At 38.8% G+C, this 21,339-nt stretch overlaps 1 protein-coding gene and 1 pseudogene across 21 annotated transcripts in view; both read left to right on the forward strand.

Annotated features, from left to right (window-relative positions):
• Positions 1–7,076, forward strand: part of ZNF793 (zinc finger protein 793) — a 45,433-nt gene extending 38,357 nt beyond the window's left edge. For 13 of the 21 annotated variants that reach the window (XM_077133469.1, XM_077133477.1, XM_077133468.1 and 10 more), the window contains 4 exons: positions 850–952; positions 1,117–1,246; positions 1,783–1,878; positions 5,539–7,076. In XM_077133469.1, the coding sequence (XP_076989584.1) occupies positions 887–952; positions 1,117–1,246; positions 1,783–1,878; positions 5,539–6,521 (1,275 nt within the window). In that variant the 5' untranslated portion in view covers positions 850–886 and the 3' untranslated portion in view covers positions 6,522–7,076. The remainder of the gene's footprint in view (positions 1–849; positions 953–1,116; positions 1,247–1,782; positions 1,879–5,538) is intronic. The other 8 variants (XM_077133480.1, XM_077133479.1, XM_077133486.1 and 5 more) reach the window with 2 other exon arrangements.
• Positions 7,077–7,091: 15 nt separating this feature from the next.
• LOC143660081 (GPI ethanolamine phosphate transferase, stabilizing subunit pseudogene) lies at positions 7,092–10,123 on the forward strand (annotated as a pseudogene).
• Positions 10,124–21,339: the final 11,216 nt, after the last annotated feature.

Here is a 21,339-nt window from a genome sequence, read left to right on the forward strand (position 1 = left end):
AAGCAGCACTGCTGCTCACAGAACATCTTAGGACATTGCCATCTCCTGGGAGTTTGTTAGAAATACAAAAATACAGAATAGCAGTTCTCCCCCCAGGCCTACTGAATCAGCAGGTAGGACCTGGGAGTCTGGGTTTAGCAAGCTCTGGGTGTACTTAGACACAGGTAGGTATAAGAAACAATAAATAATAAATGCAAAAACAGATTTTCTGCAGTGGTTTCTCAGTGCTACCCTTGGAGTAGCATGTTAGCCCCAAGACTGATCTCCTAGTTCTAAAGGTGGCTCAAACCAGCAAGTTCTAGGTTCCCAGTTCTGAGGGATGGGACTGGCACAAGACAAAATCTTTATTATCTAGACCAGGAAGTCTGAGCCTTCTTCTGTGCCCTAGATCCTTCCAGACCCCTTCCTGGCAAAATGTTTTAAAATGTATTTTAAAAGCTATTGGATTGAGCAGTGTGATGGTGTTTTAGTGGCAGAATTCTCGCCTGCTGTGCCGGAGACTGGGTTTGATTCCTGGTACCTGCCCATATTAAAAAAAAAAAAAAAAAAAAAGCTATTGGATTACTGAGGAAACCAATTATATTGAAATCTAGTTAGCAAAATATTGTTCTCTGTTTTGTCTATGCCTTTGTTCATGCTGCTGCTTCTATGAGGAATGGTGTCTTTTCACCCTTTTGCAGAGAAGATTCAGGTCCATATACCCCTGACTCTGAAACCTAACCAGACCTTGAAAAAGTTAATGGGCCATTTGCTTCTCTGTGCATATGCTACACCCTGGATGTCTAGTCATCACAGCTCTTATGACAACTGTAACCCTGATGGCTTTGTACATTGCTCTCTCTATGCCAGGCCTTGAGCTCCTTGAGGTCAGGAATCATCTGTAACTATGTCCCCAGCAACCAGAACTGGGTCAGACACCAGCGGGTCTTCAGTCAATGTCTTTGGCTCATTGGTAGGTTTCCAATTAATGTAATTTTTGTTTCTCCTACTGGATATGGCATAAGGCCAGGAATATCAAAGGCATTCTAGATAGATGCATCCTCATGGTAAGTTCTGCCTATAAACATTATAAAAACATTCTTCCACATAACTAAATGTCAATCATTTCAACTTCAGCAGAAACCCGTGTCATTCAAGGATGTGGTCGTGGGCTTCACCAAAGAGGAGTGGCACCACCTGAATCCTGCTCAGAGGGCCTTGTACCGGGATGTGATGCTAGAAACCTACAGCAACCTTGTTTCAGTGGGTAAGGATAGATCTGCCATGTAATTCAGATTATGCTTTCCTTTCTCAGTTGCTAAAGCTATAGAGCCTCTAAAGTACCCTATTTACTTATTTAACACTTACCTAGCACTTTCTATGTGCCAAATAGTGTTCTAGCCACTTTAAAAATATTAACTCATTTAATCTTTATAAGACCCTTATAAGGTAGGTGCTATTAATATCCCTATTTTACAGATTTGGAAACTGAAGCTTAGAGAGATGAAGTAACTTGCCCAGGGCCACCCAGCTAGTTCATAGCAGAGCCAGGATTTGAATCTCAGCAGTCTAGCTACCCAGACTGCATTCCTAGCCCTTACACTGTGCTGCCTCAGTAAGTTTGGGTTGAGTTTCAGTGGTTCTGGATTCTAATTCCTTTTGGGCTTTAAATGAGGTGTGTGTACAATCTCCTCCCAAGTGCAATGTCTTTTGTGCGGCCTCTAAAGCTGCCTGTCCTTACCCTTGAGAGGCCCTGAAGACCAAGGAGCTCAGCCCAAGGCCTGGATGGTTTCCCTGGGACAGGTTATAAAGGCACCAAACCAGATGTGATCCTCAAGCTGGAGCAGGAAGAAGCACCATGGATTTGTGAGGCTGTGTGCCCAGGTTGCCACTCTTGGGGTGAGTATAAGATATCCAACAAAAGTGGTATTGTGTGGGGCTGGCACATTTGAAATTTTGTTCAGAGTCTTGTTCTTAAAAGTTGTAGAGCTTTGCAAGCACCTGATGAAGACTTTCCTCTGAAAGTCTCAGCTTTCTTGATGACTCTCAACCTCCATATATCCCATGCTCCATATCCAGGAGTTCCTGCTCTCTCTACTTCAAGTCTCAACTCTGCCTCATGTACTTAGTCCATTTCCCTTTCTCTAGAATCCTTGGTCTGTCTCCTCTTGAAGTTATCGATACACCCTTTTTTTTCTGATTCAGGCATTAATAGATCTGCATTCTTTGTGGGTAAGGTGAGCCTCTTGTCACGGCCAGTCCCTTCCTGTTTTCTGTTCTTCCTTTCCAGATGACTGGCCATACCCATAATCTCTCTTCTCATTTTTTCTTCAAATTCAAATTTTACTTAAATTTAAGTCACTGCTAGGTCACAGATCTTAGAGGAGGAAGCAATGAACTTCATTTGGGGCAGGGAAGTGATCAGGGATGACTAGGTAGTAAAGGAGATGGCTGAGTAGGGTCTATCTTAACCACCTCCACTTCATTCTCATCATCTTAACTACCCCTCTCCATCTGCTTTGTAAAATATCCTGAAAATACCCATGGCACCCTGAGTGTTGAAGGCCCCCTCTTAGGGATGCCCCTGAACTTCTACTCTCTTTGCAAGTTGTGGGGTTAATTTGTAAGAGTCAGGGCTATCTGTTCCCAGATCTCTTGATGCCATTTATTGCCATTTATACTTTGCATTGTAATCCCATAGTTGAATTAAGTATTATACAAACCTCCCAAAATTCAAGTGATTTTCATCCTTCTCCCTAAAATTATATCTTTGAAATTATCACCATCTACCTTTCACTAACTGGAGTAGTAGCAGCAGCACCACTGGAATTATTGGCCGACACTTAATGCCAGGATCTGTTCTGAGCACCTTATATATATTGACTCATTTAACCCCTACAACATCTGTGAGGTGGCCAGCTTTTACTATCCCATTTACAAAGGAGAAGACAATCACAGATTGTTTTAGTGTCTTAGTCAGGGTTCTCCAGAGAAACAAAACCAACAGGATATATATGTGAGAGATTATATATTAATCTATTATAGTAAGAGCTTATATATTAAGATATGAAATATCTTAGTAATAAGATATATTAAGAGATTATACATGCATACATACATATATATATGAGATTTACTAAAAGGAATTAGCTTGTGCAATCTTGGGGGCTGGTAAGTCCGAACTCCATAGGGTAAGAACTCACAGGCAGGAAACTCTGATAAAGGTGATGTTGAAGCCCACAGTCCCAATTCCCCAGGAAAAGCTACCTTCCTGGAAATTCCAGCAAGGGTCGTTGTTGAAGTTGAGGCAGAAATTCTTATGTCCTCTGAAACCCTCAGTTCTGGCTTTTTAAAGCACCAACTGATTCGATGATGTACTTACCCATATTCCTGAGGACAATCTCCTTTGATAGATGCAATCAACTGATTGTAATACAGATCCCATATACAAAAACATTCATGGTTACAATTAGACCAGTGTTTGGTCAAACACCTGACAACACAACCTAGCCAAAATGACACAGAGAGGTTAGGAAACATGTTTAAAGACAAAAACCAAGTAAAGGATATCTTCAGGCTCCATCCAGTACCAGTGCTCTTACCCACTGTACTCTGGTGCCCTCTGGGATGCGTTTCTCTTTCATTTGACTTATCAGAAGCCTACCCTAACTGTGGTATTTAAAGTAACTATTAGCTGCTTTTCTTTTCTCCCTTTCAAGAACTTTACTTAATAACTGCATATCCCATAAAAATGTATCCAGTCTGCCCTCAGTACTAAGTGTTTTGTATCTTCTGTTTCTCTGGATGCAGCCCAGCTTTTTCCTTCCAAGGGGCTGCTGCAGTTTCTGTCTTCCGCTATTGGTTCTTCTAGTGATATAACACCCTCAAATAGGTCACCCATTCTGAGACCACATGATGTATACAACTGGCCTCTTTGTCCCTCACGCACCATCCCACCCCCCATTTCACCAGCTGTGGATCACCTCCACAGGTATGACTCACCTGTTCTTTATATGTCAAACAACTGTGGTCATCCTCGTTCCTCCTAAATCTCGATACCTTCTTCTTACCTCCACCCTCCCACACACATGCTTTTTACCCTACCCCTCCATCTTGCTTCTCATTCCAGAGCTTTGCTACCACTTTCTCATTTTGAATCTTTTGTCTCTATCATTCTAATTGTTTTCTAATTGTTCTATCTTATGTCTTGGTTTTGTTGACTTTTTTCTTTGAGACATGGCTTTGATCTTCCTCCCCACTTTTGACTTTCCCCTAACTTCTCCTAAAATCAGACCCAATTATTCCAGGGGTTCTTAATCATTTTGGGATCCCTAGGTGGTCTGGTGAAGCCTGTAGATCTCCCTTTTTTTTTTTTTTTAACATATTAAGAAAATAAAAATCCATAATACTTCAAAGGAAATAAATTACTAAAGTATAGTAATTATCAAAATAGTATGTTAGAAAATACAGTCATAAAATACTTTCAAAATGTATGAGAGAGTAGTAAATATGCTTCTTCAGACTTTAAATAAGGAGATTTAGAAGACAATGTAATAACTGCATGATCTCAAGTAGAGATGATTGTAAATATATTTTGGAAAGTCTTCAATAACTATACTGTGACTATTGTGACATGAAAATACCGTATTCACAAACTAATACAAAGTCACAGAACTGCTAATACATTGTATTTTGCTGCTTTCATTAGTAATAAAAGGAAATGCTGAATTGCAGTTAGAGTTTAGTGAAAATAGAGATGTAAATTTTTTCCTGTCCAAGTTTACCAAGAACCCTTTTAAGTCCTTGTTAGCTTTGCTGATTACATTTTTTTTACCTGGTTTCCTTTCAAGTTCTGTGCCATTTATCTTGTAACTAGTCCATCTTGATAAACTCCCTGATGACTGCTCTATCAGTGCATGTATAATCATGGACACCATGAATCACATGGACATCTTGTAAAAATGCAGATTCTGATTCAGTAGGTCTGGAGAGGAGTTTAAGATTATGCATGTCTTAGCAAGTTTCCAGGTGAGGCTATTGTTGCTCATTGGAGAACCAGTGTATTGAGTAGCAAGGTTCTGTATGACATGTAAACTCCTTTTCTCTATAACAGAGATTGTTAAACTATGGCGTACAGGTTGTGTTTATAAAAAAATTTCATTGGAACACAGCCATATCCATATGTTTAAGTATTATCTGTGACTGTTTTTGTACTACAGTGACAAATTTGAGTATTTGTGACAGAGATCTTATGGCCACAAAGCCTAAAATATTTACTATATGGCCCTTTAAGAAAAAGCTTGCAAACCTCTGCTCTATTATATCATTCTGCCTTCTTCAAAATCATTTCTGTCTGTACTCACCTTTCCATTTGTGCTAATGTTCTGAGAATTCTCTACCTATATACCTCTTCCCTGCACTGGTGCTTTAGGTTATAGTCAGGCTTTCTATTCATATATCGTGTACCCTTTAAATTTGATGGCATTTCTTAAGTAGGTTTATTCCAAATCATAATAAATAGAAAAATTCATAAGGAGTGGTTCACTGTACTTTCTCCAGAAGACATCTGGCAAGTTAATGTCCTGAGGGGAAGACAGCATGGCATGCTTTTGAGGCAAGGTGCATTCATCAGCAAGAACACATTGCCCAAGGAAAGAAGCCACAAATACGATAAGGTTAGGAAAATATCACTTCTGAGTGCTGATCTTTTTCCTTCAATTCAAAGCCCCAGTAACTGGGACCCATGTGGAAAGAGTTTTAAACATAAGTTAGATTCGGTTGGTTTTAGGAGAAACTCTTCAAAAAAGCAAGATGAGTATTATGGATATGGGAAATTGTTACAGCATGTAAATCATGATAGAAGACTTATTGGCGAAAAACCCTGGGAATGCAGTCAGTGTGAGAGAGCTTTCAGCCATAACCCAGCACTTGTGTATAAAGCAGCAGTAACCAATTCTGTCGTGTACAAACGGAAGCGGGTTCCACCTACAGAGAAACCCCATGTCTGTAGTGAGTGCGGAAAAGCCTTTTGCTACAAGTCTGAATTTATTAGGCATCAGAGAAGTCACACTGGGGAGAAGCCGTATGGATGCAGTGACTGTGGGAAAGCCTTTTCACATAAGTCAACCCTCATTAAACACCAGAGAATTCACACTGGTGTAAGGCCCTTTGAATGTTTTTTTTGTGGGAAAGCTTTTACCCAGAAATCTCACCGCACAGAACATCAGAGAACACATACAGGAGAGAGACCCTTTGTGTGCAGTGAATGTGGGAAGTCATTTGGTGAGAAGTCATACCTCAATGTACATCGGAAAATGCATACAGGAGAAAAACCCTATCGTTGCAGAGAATGTGGGAAATCTTTCAGCCAAAAGTCATGCCTCAATAAACACTGGCGAACTCATACAGGAGAAAAACCCTATGGATGCAATGAATGTGGCAAAGCTTTCTATCAGAAGCCAAATCTCAGTAGACATCAGAAAATTCATGCAAGAAAGAATGCCTACAGGAATGAAAATCTAATGATTGTGGAAAAGCCTTGAGAAAGATAACCAATTCCTTTGCTTATCAAGGAAATCAGCCTGAAAAGAAATCTCATTAATTTAATTTGGTGGTAAATGTTTTACCATGCAAGATGTTTTACCATAAGGGAATTCATGATCAAATTGTGATCCAAGTTTTTTTAGAAAATACTTTGTAAAGCATATACAGATAGTCATTCTGGCATATGAAAGTTTAAAAATATCTTCAATAGAATGACAATAATACAAGATATAGGTAAAGAGACTTACAGGTATATTATGGTACATCCCATAGTGAACAGCATAATAAATACTATTTGTATTTTGAAATTGTGTGGATTTAACATAAATAGATCAAACATATGCCACATAGTACATAGAATGCCAGTTTTCCACACTTAAATATCACCATTGTCTTTTCGTGTCTTAACAAGACAAAAAATAATAACAATAGAAATAACATGACCAGCTATTTCAAAGTAACTTTAACATATTATGCCAGCTACATTTCTCCTACCGTTTTGTTATATATGTAAATGGTTATAGCAGTTGTTATTGAGCCCTTATTAAGTCAGCCAAACAAATAAGCATACTTATTTGTGTCAAAATGGAAAACTTAAGGAATAGTTTAACAAGCTGCTACTGGGTGAACAAAACAAAACACTGTAAACTTGATTACTCAGAACACTCACTAATTGAGAAAAAACAGTGTGTCCTTGTTTTTTGCATAAGTCTTGTAGTCTTATGCAAGACTACATAATTCCCATTTTTGTAGTCTTGCATAAAATATCTTACAAAAAGTCATAGAAAGGACACTCTTTATATGGGTCGTATAATTTAAACCTATGGATCTGTTTCATGTAGAGATTAAGAGGAAATCTTTTGTTTTGTTTTTTAAATTCAGTGACATCAATTTTGCTTCACTGTAAATTTCCTTATAAATGTCGTGGACATGAAATCCCAAATTCCAAACATTCCTGTGTTTGGGGAAAAACTTCCTCCTTTCTCAAGCTGCCATGTCATCTATACTAGAAAAGAAATGGCTACTTAGAATGTAGATTGTTCAACATTTGCCTCTCTCTAAAAATACTTGACCCAGAATGGGAAAGGAGCCATAGCCACAGATATAGAAATGATTAAAAGAATGTTAAAAAAAATACCTCATATAACTAACTATAAATCCATATGTTTTAAAATAGAGGAAGTAGATACCTTTCTAGCAAAATATAATTGCAGTCAGAAAATTGCATATAAGATTTAGAAAACTTGACAGAGTGATTAACCATTGAAGAGTTGAGAATGTAATTAAAGATCCACAATTGAAAAATGCTTTAGGTGCAGATGATTTCATGATTAGTTCTATCTAACCTTTGAAGAAGGGTTTATTCCAGTGTTAATTTAAAGTATTTCACTCCATAGACTAAGCTCCCCAGTTATTTTATGAAGTTAGAATAAGTTTTAACAGCAAAACCTAACATAGTCTGAAAAGAAGAAAACTCCAGATCAATCTCTCTTATGACTGCAGAAACAAAAATTACAATTAAAATAATAGCACATAGAATTGAATAATATACCTATAGATTGAGGCACCATGATGACCAAGTAGCAGTTATACCAAGACTGCCTAGTTAGGTAAGTAATAGGAAATCTATCAATAAAATATTAGCTTAAAGAATAATAATCATATGAACTATCAATATATGCTGACAAGATATTTAGTAGAATTTGCATCAATTGCTAATGTAAACTATAAATTAAATTGTGGTAGATGGTAACCACTGTCTTTCTTTGGTAAAGAGATAAGAGTCTTATTACCAAAAACTCAATTGTAAATTTTATGCTAAAGTCATTTTTTAAAAACCAGGAATTTAATAGTACTAGAAAAAAGGATGCCCACTATCTGTTATTATTAAATATTGTCTTGCAGGTTCCACTGAAAGAAGTAAAAATAGAAAATTAAATAATTGGTATAAACAATGAAAAAGGTAAAACTGACTTTTTGCTTGTGATATGATTGTATACCAATAAATTTGAAGAGATTTATAATTTGGGGGGAGTTAAGATTTAATTTTCCAAGGACACAAGGTACAGAAATCAAGAACTTTTCTCTGCACTTGCAGTAAGCACCTCATAATTTAAATGCAATTCATTTGGAAATACATTGTCTCAATGACTTTTTTTAAAGTTCATGGAAAAATAAATGCCTGAGGATAGATAATATGAAAAATAAAAATAGTGTCATACCAGATATCAGACTATAGTATGAAGCTTTTCTAATCAAATTAATATTGTATTGGGAAAGGAATAGATAAATGTATGGATGAATCAGAATAGATGATCCAAAAATAGACCTCAGCATATGTGAGGTCTATTTTGTATATGGTGGAACCTCAAATCAAAGGAGTAGTTTATTTAAAAAGGCTTTCAGTCTAGAAGAAAATAAATTGGTTAAGCACAAACTTACCCAGAATAAATTCTAGGTGGATTTAAGACTTAAATTTAAAAGATAAAATTCTTATAAGAAAATTAAAGCAGATACATGTACAATCTAGGGATTGGGATATCTTTATCGATGCAGGACAGGCAAAAGCTATTTAAAAATAATAGAACACTACTGCATCAGGGGTCAGGGCAGCAATCCATACCTGATGATGGGAGGCAATGGCCCTCCTTGCTTTCCATGAATGGGAAACCCAAGAAAATACCATGAAAGATATTGATTCCAAAAGACTATTACATGCCCATCTTTTGTGCATATTTTCAATTATCTTAAGCATCATTGTTCTTGGAGAACTTCTCAATGTTGGAAATACATTTAACATGGTTGTACGTCTGTTCTGTTTTTGTTCCTGCCATAAGTCTTGTTTTATATTTAGTAATGAAACCAAGTGCATCCTCTGAAAGCAGTTCATTATCACACAAGGTAACAAAGTTTTTGAAATGCTGTCTCTACTTGCTTATGTCTTGTTTCCCCTTTCATGAAATTTTTATCCTAAATAGAGTACTACTAATAGAATTGGTGTGGAAAACTTTTTTATTTGCAGTTGTTTCCTCTACTTTTACTACTGTACCTTGTTTATGTTTATTAGGACAAAACATCAAAGCATGGCTGAAAGTTTTCAATAGAAATGGAATTACATCCATTTGGGAGAATAATCATCTGCTATTACAGTTTCTAGTTTTATAGGAATATGGCTTGGATAGGGCAAGAGCATGGCAGGCATGGCCCATCTTCTGTAAGGTAGGAGCAACCTTTGGCTATATGGCTGGCTTTGATATTCTACCACTCTGGATATACTGGAATAGAAAGCAGCTCACATACAAGAACAATTAGTTGGAATAAAGGGAGAAGATATTTCTTTGTGCAAAATCCATAGTCCATAAAGATAGTATAGAAATGTATATGGTCAAAACCAAGCAGTTCCATTTACAGTAGTGTTTTTTTTTATGTAATTACAACATTATGTGTTTTTATAGCTTTTTGCATTATGAAATCCTTGAATGTCCTTTCTAATTGAAATAATGTATTTCTAAGAGAAAAAAATGCATAAAAATAGCTACATAGAAAGTGTTATCTTTTGAATGACAAAAATGCCATAAACAAAATCAATAGATTAAACAAGAAATTGTTTAAATTGTTTAAAATAGTTGCAGAGAAGATCAGATAAAGAATACCCTGCAGGTTGACAGGGAAAAGGACACCCAGAAACAAAACACTGGTAAACAATATGCATAGACAGTTGTGAGAAGAGCAAATCCAAATCACTGATGAATTATATCAAAAGATGTTGAACCTCAGTCAGTAGTGGCCAGGGAAAGCACATTAAGGTTATAAAGAGATTAGTGTATACATCCAGGCTGGCAAAAAAAATCAAGAAAGCAGGAATGCTTTCTGCGGGCAGGATAAAGGGTGTCCTTGCACACTACTGGTGTAAACAGTTTTGAAAAGCAATCTGGCAACATCTGTTACAACTTAAAATACAGATACTTTGACCTAGCATTGCCACTTGGAGGAATCTTCCCCTTAGAAGTAAGAACTCTAATACATAAAGGACAGATGAACATAAACATCTATTGTGAAATTGTTCCTAGTGGCAAGAACACTGGAATCAAACAAAATGCCCATCAGTAGAGAAGTTTGGGAATGGGGAGAACTATGGCATATCCATTCCTTCGAATGTTTATACTGCTGTTAAAGTGGACAAATTAAAGCTGTGCTAGTGGACTTGAATGGAATTTCAGGTTTCTTGAGTGACAAAAGCAAGTGAGGGATACATGTGTATGATATGACCCCATTTTTGTGAATCAGTAACAAAATGTTTCTAGTGTCTACAAGTGATAAAGGCATATTCATAATATATTTATGTATAATTTTATGTGCATGGTGAAAAACAGAAGAATGTACTTTGTGTTGAGGGGGAGGTGGGTGATGCAAGTGGGGCATGGGGGAGTCAGAAGGAGAAAAAGCCAAAAAGAAAAATATATATAAATGACTGAACCAAAAGAGAGAAAAAAAAAGTCTGTCTCAAGTATGTAAGTGAGTAAAGAAATTTGAGATGGAAAACCCAGAAATCTATTAATCTGTGGCGATGTTTGTGATATATGAAACGAGCAAATTGTAGATAGTGTATATGATTCTATTTCTATTAAAAAAACATTTTTAAAACCATTATATGTGTATATATGAATGTGTATGTTTATATGAACAAAGAGAAGTGTGGAAGGATACACACCAAGATATTTACATTGGCTACCTTGGAGGAGAAGGGAAAATAAATAAGTTTTATTTATCTTTCTGTTGTTTTACTTGTTAAAACATATGTTACTTTTTAAATTTGAAAATATAAAGGGAGAAAATGTTTCAAAATGCCTGGAGCCTTGTAAATATTTCTATTTTTTGACAGGATGGCCCTCTAGTCTAGTCTCACTGCCGCTCCCCCTGTCCAGTCCTGGAGATATTAACCAGAGTAAGAGGAAAATGTTTAGCTATGAAAAGCAGAAGGAAAGACTTTGAGAAATCACCAAGTAGGAAGAGATTTTGGGGGAGGGGGGATAATATTAGACTTACAGAAAAGTTGGAAAACATCCAGCTTCCCCGAACATTAACATCTTACAGAATCATAGTATAATGATCAAAACCAGGAAATTAACATTGATATAAAACTATAGACCTTATTTGAGTTCCATCAGTTCTCCCACTGTTGTCCTTTGTCTAGTCCAAGTTGCAGTCCAGAGTCCCACATTGCATTTAGTTGTTATTTCTCTTTTTGTCCCCTCTAATCTGTAACCTCACTCTCTTTTTTGTCTTTCATAACTTAAGACACTTTTGAAGAATACTGGATAGTTATTTTGTAAAATCTCTCAGTTTGGATCTCCAAAGGGCAGTTCACAACATTGCTTGAACCAAGCAAGTAAAAGTGCTACCAATTCAATCTTCTGTTACATTATCAGGAAAAGTGACACCCATTTACCTTTGCCTAATTCTAAGTCACATTCAAGGAGAAGGAATTACACAAGGGCACACTACAGGAGAAGGGGGCCATCTTAGAGCATACCTGCTACCCCAAGGAAACATTTCTTTGCATATAGGGAGCCCTGAGGCAAGTAATTGTGTTGGACCTGAGATCTAAGGAAACCACATATCTGCTGCTGGGCACTGAATGCCAAGATACTGGATGTGCCTGCTGGGGATTCACCCTCAATACAAGTAATATATCTTTGTATCCACAAATATGTGCTGAGTGCTTATGAACCAGCACTGGGGATATAGTAGCAAACAGGCAGTGATAACTGCTGAGTAGCAGAAATAATCAGGGAATGGGAATATGAAATGGGAGGAGGGGAAAGGAGGAGTTAAATCTTTGAAACAGTAGCCATGGAAAGCCTGGAAAGTGACTTCTGCATAAAGACCTGAGAGAAATAAGGCTAATAATTCAGCTACCCAGAAAAAGCATTGCCAGCAGAGGGGACAGCAAATGCAAAGACCTAAAATAAGGAGTGTGCCTGGGATGTTAGCTACCAGCAAGGAATATGTATTAATTATCTATTGATAGATAACAAATCCCCCCAAGACATAGTGGCCTAAAACAATAAACTTCATCTCAGTGTCTATGGGTCATGAATTAAGGATGTGCCATTGATCCACACTCTACTAAAGGCGGATTCTTTCCCCTAACTCTGGGCCTCCCAAGTCTTTGTTAAGGAGGGCGTCTGCTCACAACCCAGTACGCCCCATCCCAGTTCCTTCAGCGCTTATCCGAAGTTACTGCCCCAGCCACAGCCTTTTTGGCTTTCCCCACCCAAAAGCGGAATCTAAACTGCAGGGTCCCTCCTCCACAGTTGTAGCGCCCTTTTTGCTCTCAGGTCTGCGGATTAATAGCTGGTTGTAGGGCGCAGTCAACTTTCTCGCGACTAGAGTCGCGCTGATCTAGAGGATACGGGAGCTGCTGCCTCATTGCAGAAGCGGAGGTGCGGGAGAAAGGACCCGAGCAGGTCGGTGTCAATCATCTATCTCCACCTAGACGAGTAAAAAACTCTGGGCCAGGAAAGGTATTCTGGGGTATTACCGGAAACATATTTGAAAATGGCCGCTTCCAAGCAGAGACACTTTAATGATTGCAACTATCTGACCTGCCACGGCCGGTAGCGTCACTCAACCCTGAAACTGCAGCGAAGCTTGAGCGGCTTCCTTGGGGCGTGAGTTGGACCTGCATTACAGAAAGCGGGATAACCTTTTTAAAAAGCCATAACAATACCTCGGCTCGCGAAGGATTGAGGTACAGGATTGGATGGAAGGAATCTGGAGTTTAGGGATTGGGCAGGTCAGAGTCGGTCTCTGTAATTTAGTCATAAAGGGGTCTGAGTTATGATGAGACGCAGTTATTTGGTTTTCAGTGATTTAGAGGCCCAAGGATGGCCTGTGTTTTGGTATGGGGATCCCAGGGGGAATCAGTGACTGCGGTCAAGCATGTGGAGTTTCTGGGAAATGGGATAGGAGCCCAGGGTATTGTAATGGGGAGTTGGAGAAGGCTTGGGAACCAAGGGGATGATGATTAGATAACTTAAATCTAGTATCCTGATTGTTCACTATAAGAGGAACACCTCCTGAGGACAAGAAAGAAATGTAAAGAAAAATTGAACTTTACTTAACGGTTTTGTTGTTCCTGGCATGAGTGTAGCAATTAAAACTATTTTGTGCATATTGCATGATTAAACAGATGAATAAATACATGAATGCTATCAGGAACCAGGTTCACACTGTTAGAGAAGAGAAAATCAAATATGGATAGGGGAAAGAGAGGAAAAACCCTATGGTGTTAGATTGAATTTAGGGGTATCGGTGTGATTCATGACTTTTCTTAAAAAGGCATATTCCCTAGTGCTGCTCAACAAGAGATCCTAGAGACAACGACAACCCAGGACCCAGGAACACGTCAGACCCAGCTCTTAGTCTCTAATACCATTCCCCACTCAAAGAAACCAGGCTTCCTCTGGGAAATGGCTGGTTCCAGAACTGCCCCAGGGAAGTTACAAGATTAGTTTAGACTATTTTGTAACAAAAAATAAGGAAATGCACAAAGAATGATAGGGACATACCAAAAGAACACAGGAAGGGTGCACAACAGGTTCAATGGTAGAATGCTCGCCTGCCGTTATGGGAGAGCCAGGTTGAATTCCCCACCCATGCACCCCTCCCCACCCCCAAAAAAGAACACAGGAGCCAGCCTAAAGGGCTTCCCTATGGTCCCATCAGACACAGTTTGAGAATCAAAATGAATAATGACATATTTTAACACTGAATGAGTCTATACTAAAATAGATGGATGGATGGACTGATAGAGGGAAGTGGGAGGGAGAGAGAGAGATGGAGGGGATGGGGGAGAAACCTCTTCTTTAGAGCAAAATGTCAGTAATTATAGAAGGAACGAAAGTTTGAAAAATCACTATTTTGTAGTCACCATCTCTCCTGCATCTAGAACAGTACCTGACACATCACCATATGGACCTTCAATAACTATTACATGAATGAAAGACACCCTCGGTGTCCAGATATTTTAAAAGAGTAAACAGGATCCAAGAGAGGATACCTCTTGATGGTTTTCACTGATTGTTCATTAATATTTTAAGGAAATGTTTTATTGAATTATAACTTAAATTCAGAGAAGTGCACAAATCATGAGTTACCACAGCTTGATGAGTTTTCACAAAATGAACACGTGTACCCAGCACCCACATCAAAAAACAGCACATTACCAGCATCCCAGAAGCCTCTTCCTGTCCCCCTCCCAGTCACTGTTTCTTTCCATGGCAACCACTCTCATTTCTCACATAACCCTAGGCAAATCTAGGGTTCATTTGCCTAGATTTGTTTGGACTTTATGTAAATGGAATCATATAGTACACATTCTTTTGTGTTTGGCTTCTTTTGCTCAAAATTATACTTTTGTGATTTACCATTCTTACGCTATGTAGTGTTCCATTGTTGAAATATATCACAATGTAAAATTTGTTTTATTGTTGAACATCTTGGTTATTTCATGTTTGTTTTTTTCTTTTCTTTTCTTTCTTTTTTGGCCATTATGAATTATCCTGCTATGAACATTCTAGCTCATCTGTTTTGGTACCTATATGCCTTTCAGCATCTGTGTTAGTTTGCAAGCTGCTGGAATGCGATATACTGGAACAGCTTTTAAAAGAGAGAGTTTATTAAGTTGCAAGTTTACAGTTCTAAGCCAATGAAAATGTCCAAACTAAAGCATCCAGGGAAAGATACCTTAATTCAAGGAAGGCCATGGGTCAGGAACAACTCATCAGCTGGGTAGTCAGTCACGTGGCTGGCATCTGCTGATCCGTTGTTCCTGGACTCTGTTGCTTTCAGCCTTTGTTCCTGTGGGGATTCCTTACTTTGCTTCTCCAAGGCTGGCTTTCATCCCGTGGCTTCCCTTGGCTCTCTCCAGGTTCTGGCTTGCTTACCATCTCATGGCAACATCTGGTGGACTCCAAGCATCTCCAAACATGCGTGTCTGTTCTCTGAGTGTCAGCATCTTTGTCAGCTGTCTGTCAGCCATGTCATTTCTTAGGTTTCTCCAAAATGTTTCCCCTTTTAAAGACTCTAGTAAGCTAATCAAGACCCACTTGGAATGGGCAGACTCACATCTCCATCTAATAAAAGGTCACACACACAATTGGGTGTGTCACATCTCCCTGGAGATAATATAATCAAAAGTTTCCAACTTATAGTATTGAATTAGGATTAAAAGAAAAGGCTGCTCGCACAAGATTGGATCAGGATTTAAGCATGACTTTGCTGAGGTACGTAACTTTCAAATCAGCACAATATCTGGAAAAATAAAACCCTTATTTCAAAAACAGTTTTTCACCCAGACTCTTAATCTGTAAATGCTGAACTGTGCAGTGATCAAGAGATGAATTTAAGTGTGGCATAATGGAGACAGAGAAAGAGAGCCAGTCTGTCTGAAACGTTATGAAGTGGAAAGTATAGGAAGACTTGCTGGGTCTGCCCAAGATGTCATCTGTCAGCACCAAAACAAATAAATTAGACTAATGTAAAAGTTTTTTTAAAGGGTAAAAAAAAAAGAATTAAATTTTCTTTTAAATTTTAAAAGAAATTTAAACATGGTACTTGTTATGTATTTCCACACTACTTCTATTTATGTGGATTAACATAAATCACTTAGAACAATGCTTAACAGATTAAAAAGGCCTAACTAAATTTTACCTACAAATGAGGGGGATCATATAACTTATATTTTCCAAATTAAGATGCTTTTGAGAATGAGAGTGGTGCTTTCAATAATTATTTCAGGATGCTAGCAGTTAAATCTGACTATCCCAAGCAAATCAGGATGTGTGCTCACTGTTGCTTTTATCACTTTGATCCACGAAGTCCTAGAACACTGTGCAAATTCTAAAGATTGTCACACTAAAACCCCAATGTCTTTGTTTTTGGTGTTTTTTTTTTAGCTCACATTAAAAATTCACTTGGGGGGTGTCATCAACATGGCAATTTAAGACACCCGCTGAAAAAACTTCCCCAAGAAATTCAGCAAATAAAAGGACAAATCCCACTTGCTTAGAACTCTGGAGGGCAGTAGAGAACCGAGAAGGACTCCACAAATGCTGAGTCAAAGAAAAAGAAAAAAAAACTTCTTCCCAGACTGCCAGTTCTCTTCCTTCACCCTCAGTCCATACAGCTTGGGAGTTGCTCAGAGGTAGCAGCCTGAGTCCCGCCACCTCGCACCGGGGACATGGACTATAGAAGCACTCACAGCAGCATGAGTGCCACTCCAGTCACAAGGAACCAGGTCTATAGAGACCCAGGGTGGAACACAAGTCACTGAGGAGTGTTGCATACTAAAGAACCCTTGGTGAAGGTGGTGGGAAGGAGACCACAACAGAAAAACTGTTAAGAACTGTTGTATTCTCATTCCAGTTTCTGTTGACTAGACCACCTAAATGCAAAATGGACTTTTCTAAGTGACTTGCCTTTCTGGATTGACACCATCTAGCTCCGCAGAGCAGGATACAGTTACAGGGAAGAAGCCTGAGTTGGAAAAGCCTCACAGAGAGAGAGAGATTTAAAAAATGGGAGTGGGGGGCGGATTTGAAACTGAATGGCTGTTAGGACAGGAAAGTCCCAAAGTTGAAAAGAAATAAGGAAAATGGAGCACTGAGGGAGAGAATTTAAACAAATCATAGGAACTGGGAAGAAAATTCTGCACGCACACACACACACACACACACAAGCAGAACAGATTAAGATTCCTAGAGAAGGAACAGAGGAAAGGAAGCTTTCTCCTCCTGGAGGTAAAACAATGACATAAAAAGTGGAATTTTAAAAATTGTACCACATATCTGAGGCAAGAATCAGATGAAGAAGAGCTGAAAAAATCTGATCAGTTTTAACACAGGCTACTCTAAAGGTCTAGAATAAGTTAGACCAAGCATCAAAGAAGAGTCTTAACATAAATTCAATCAACAATAAAACTGTAGACAAAGAGAAACTGATGTTCAGAATTAACACATTAATCAGATGCCTAGACTTCAGAAGAAGAAAAAAGTACATGGCATACCGAGAAACAGGAACATATGGCTCAGTCAAGGGAACAAATGATAACCTTAGGGAAGAGAGAGAGTTTGGAACAACTAATTATAGAGTTTAAACAAATCTCCTAAATCATTTCAAGGAGATGGTGAAATATATACATAAAGAGATAAAGGATATGTGTGAACATAAAGAATATCTTAAAAATATAAACAGACCCTATATCAAAGGATGTTTCACAAAGTGATGTGAATGTTGCCATTATGCTTGGTGCCACATCTGGACAATATGGTTTCACTCACAGGTATTGTAAAGTAGTTTAAAGCAGCTATGCCAATATGAGCAGAACCCAGACTAGTCACTGTAAGGCTAGATTCAAGAGGACTGGTTCTTCAAAGACATTTTTGTTCTAGGCTCTGGCCTGGATCTGTATTCACCACCTGTAATGTATAGGTAGAAGACCAGGATGACCATCACTGTGAGGCAGAGCACAGCTGTGGGAAGAGATATAGATCAAGAAGATTCTCTGTCCCCATTTTTCTCCTTGGTCCTTCCCTTTGGCCAAGGTCCCAGAGAATTGGTCAGAACACATGACCATAGCTCAAGTCCCATTGGCTGCCCCAACTCCCAAGAGATCTCCAGACATCCTAGGAATTCACCTCCTGGAAGTCAGAGTCCTTGGAGAGCTGGATGCTGGTGCCTGGCCTTGAGCTGGCCCATTTGTTTGTGGACAGTTGTAGCAGTTGGCATTTTCCAAAGAAGACTGTCATCAATTCTTTCCCTCCCTGCTTGTGAAGACTAATTCCCTTCCCCTTGACTCTGGGATGGCTTTAATGAATTGCTTAACCTGGAACAGAGCTGGGGCAAGAATTAAATGAGAAAATGCATCTGAAGCACCAAGCATGGTGTCTAGTGCCTATCTTACAATAAGATGTTCACTAAACATCGTTATTAAAATGTTACATCTTAAACATCCTTACAATTTTTGTAGCTTAGCACTTCTCTCAATTGAATGAGCATATCTCCTGGGGATCTTGTTAAAATATTGATTCTGAATCAGTGGTTCTGATTCTGTATATTGACAAGTAAGGTTTGAACATACATTTTTTAAAATAGAAATGCATTCAATTTTTATTTTCTGCTTTCCAAAATGTATATGTTTTTACTTTTAGAGTCAGAAAAAATTAAATATTGTTCTAAGAAAAAGAATTACCAGGCATATTCCTTGTCCCAAATAAGTTAAGAAGTAGAAAAACCAACCTAAATATCAACTGTTATAAAATTGGACTCCTTAATGACTTGAACCGTATATCAGTTTCATTAAGGAAGTTATTTCAGGATCAGAAATGTGTATTTCATAAGCTAATCTGTCTTAGTGCTTATTTTTCCACAATCATCATGGTTATTCCCTTTTATAAACACAACCTAAGTTTATGGGCTTTTGCTACATTTTCTCGTTAGAACAGTAAGGACAGGGCAGCTGCCATTAAGAGGTGGTAACTGAAAAAAAAATCAATTACATGATTTGACCCTTCACTCTCCACAATCACTAGTTTGTCCTCCCTTAACTCCCAATGTTCTTGCCTGGGTCCCATCTCTAGTTTTACCTGGGGCAGCTCCATTGGCTGGGAGGATCCCCAACTCATCACACATAGCTCACATCTGTCTGCCTTTGGCCATTTTCAGTCCATGGCCTTGGAGCACTGCTGGAAAGGATTGAGCTTGCCCTAGTATTTTGGTGTCCTCTTGTGTTTTGCCCTCATGGGCAGCAACAAATTGAGATGGGAAAGGAACTGATGGGAGCTTTCCTAGGATACATAGGTAAGACTTCATCCCTCGGCAGGCTGTGGCTTCACAGGAGTGTGGGCTGCTGATGACTCATAGCTGGCACCTTCACCAAATTATTGCCTTCAACATGAGCCACCTGGGAGCCTCACCACCCCTTCCACTCACTTCCCAAACCCTCAACCAGGAACTAACTGAGATAGGGATACAGAAGGCCTGCACTTTGCTGCTAGGTGTAATCAATTCTGTGGTAGAATTCTTGCTGTAAAGCTCCCTAAGGGATCAGCCTGAAGCTGGTCTCTAGCAGAAAGCACATCCTTACTTATCTTCCCCTTCTGTCACCTGCTTCTTTCCCCTTCTGCTGAGATCATGCCTCAACAATTGACTGGGACAAAAACTGTAGTATTAAACTTTGCTTCTACAGAACCCAGTATATGACAGTTCTTCATCTTCACAAACTTGCATTCTTCTGGGCTCCTGCTAAGGTACTCCAGACCTCTCCTTACCCTTCAGAATGACCACTCAGAGCTGGCTTCCAGGTCTCCTACCTTGGCTCTATCCTGCAGACACTATTGAGAAAGTCACAGCTCAGAAATTCCCCAGGCACCCGGGAAGTGGCATGATGATAATGTACATCAGAGATTTATCTTTAATCCTCAAAAGGCTTCAGAAGGTTTACACTCTCCTCTCCCTTTAGGAATAACAGGGGTGGCCATTGGGTGATTTAATAATTTGCACCATGAATGCCCATTTGCATGTCCACCACAAGGCCAGGAAGCTCTGAGGCAGAGGTGAGCTTTCTCTCTTCCATATAGAGGTATTCTCACATTTATGACCTCCATTGCATCCTCACCTTTGTGTCAGTGTACCTGGTGGACTCCCAGCTTCAGTACCCTCATATTTCTAGCCATGAGGGAAGTGAGTCATAAAAATGGTCCATATTTAGTCTCATCAAGTTTTTACATAAACTCACCTGTTTGTTTTTTGTCATTGTGTTTTCATTTACATGGCTGTCACAATACAGCTCATAAGATTGTGTACATGCCTATTCAATTAGAATTCGATCATTTTTCTGAGTTTTAGTCCCTCACTTTAATAATAGCTGTTTTATAACCCCATATCTTGCATGATAGACACAATAGGTTTAATGTAAATATGTCCTCAAGAAGTGAAATTCAGTTTGTTAGCAAGTAGTGGTCACATATACTGAGGATACTGGCTTGTATGTATAAGCCCATTTAATGCTGGCATTAACGTCATGAAAGAATCTTATTTATTATCCCTATTTTACAGATGAGAAATCTAAGGCACAGGGGGCTAAATAACTAGCCCAAAGTTGCACATTGACTAAGGAGAGATTCAGAATTTGACCCTGGTAGATCTGGTTCCTTAGAACCACTAAGATATATTGTCACTTAGTGTACTGATTTGAAAGGATGTATGTACCCTAGAAAAGCCATGTTTTAATCCTAATCCCGTTTTGTAAAGGCAGCCATTTCTTCTAATCCCTACTCAGCACTGTATGTTTGAAACTTTAATTAGATCATCTCCCTGTAGATGTGACTCAATCAAGAGTGGTTGTTAAACTGGATTAGGTGGAGACGTGTCTCCACCCATTCTAGGTGGGTCTTGATTATTTTATGGGAACCCTATAAAAGAGAGATTCAGAGAGAACAAGAGAGCTGGGAGATTCGTAGAGAGCAGTGAAGAATGACAGAGCCACGAGAAAGCTACAACAGAGTACACCATAGAACCATGAAGCAAAGTCCACCAACCAGCCACTTTTGGAGATGAAAAAGGAAAATATCTCCCAAGGAGCTGGAGAGGAAGCTAACAGATGATGCCATGTTCACCATGTGCCCTTCCAGTCAAGAAAGAAACCCTGACTGTGTTAGCTATATGCCTTTCCTCTTGCAAGAGAAACCCTGAACTTCATCAACCTTCTTGAATCAAGGTATCTTTCGCTGGATACCTTAGATTGGACATTTC

This window comes from Tamandua tetradactyla, chromosome 16 (assembly GCF_023851605.1).
Source record: "Tamandua tetradactyla isolate mTamTet1 chromosome 16, mTamTet1.pri, whole genome shotgun sequence".
Taxonomy (NCBI): Eukaryota; Metazoa; Chordata; class Mammalia; order Pilosa; family Myrmecophagidae; genus Tamandua; species Tamandua tetradactyla.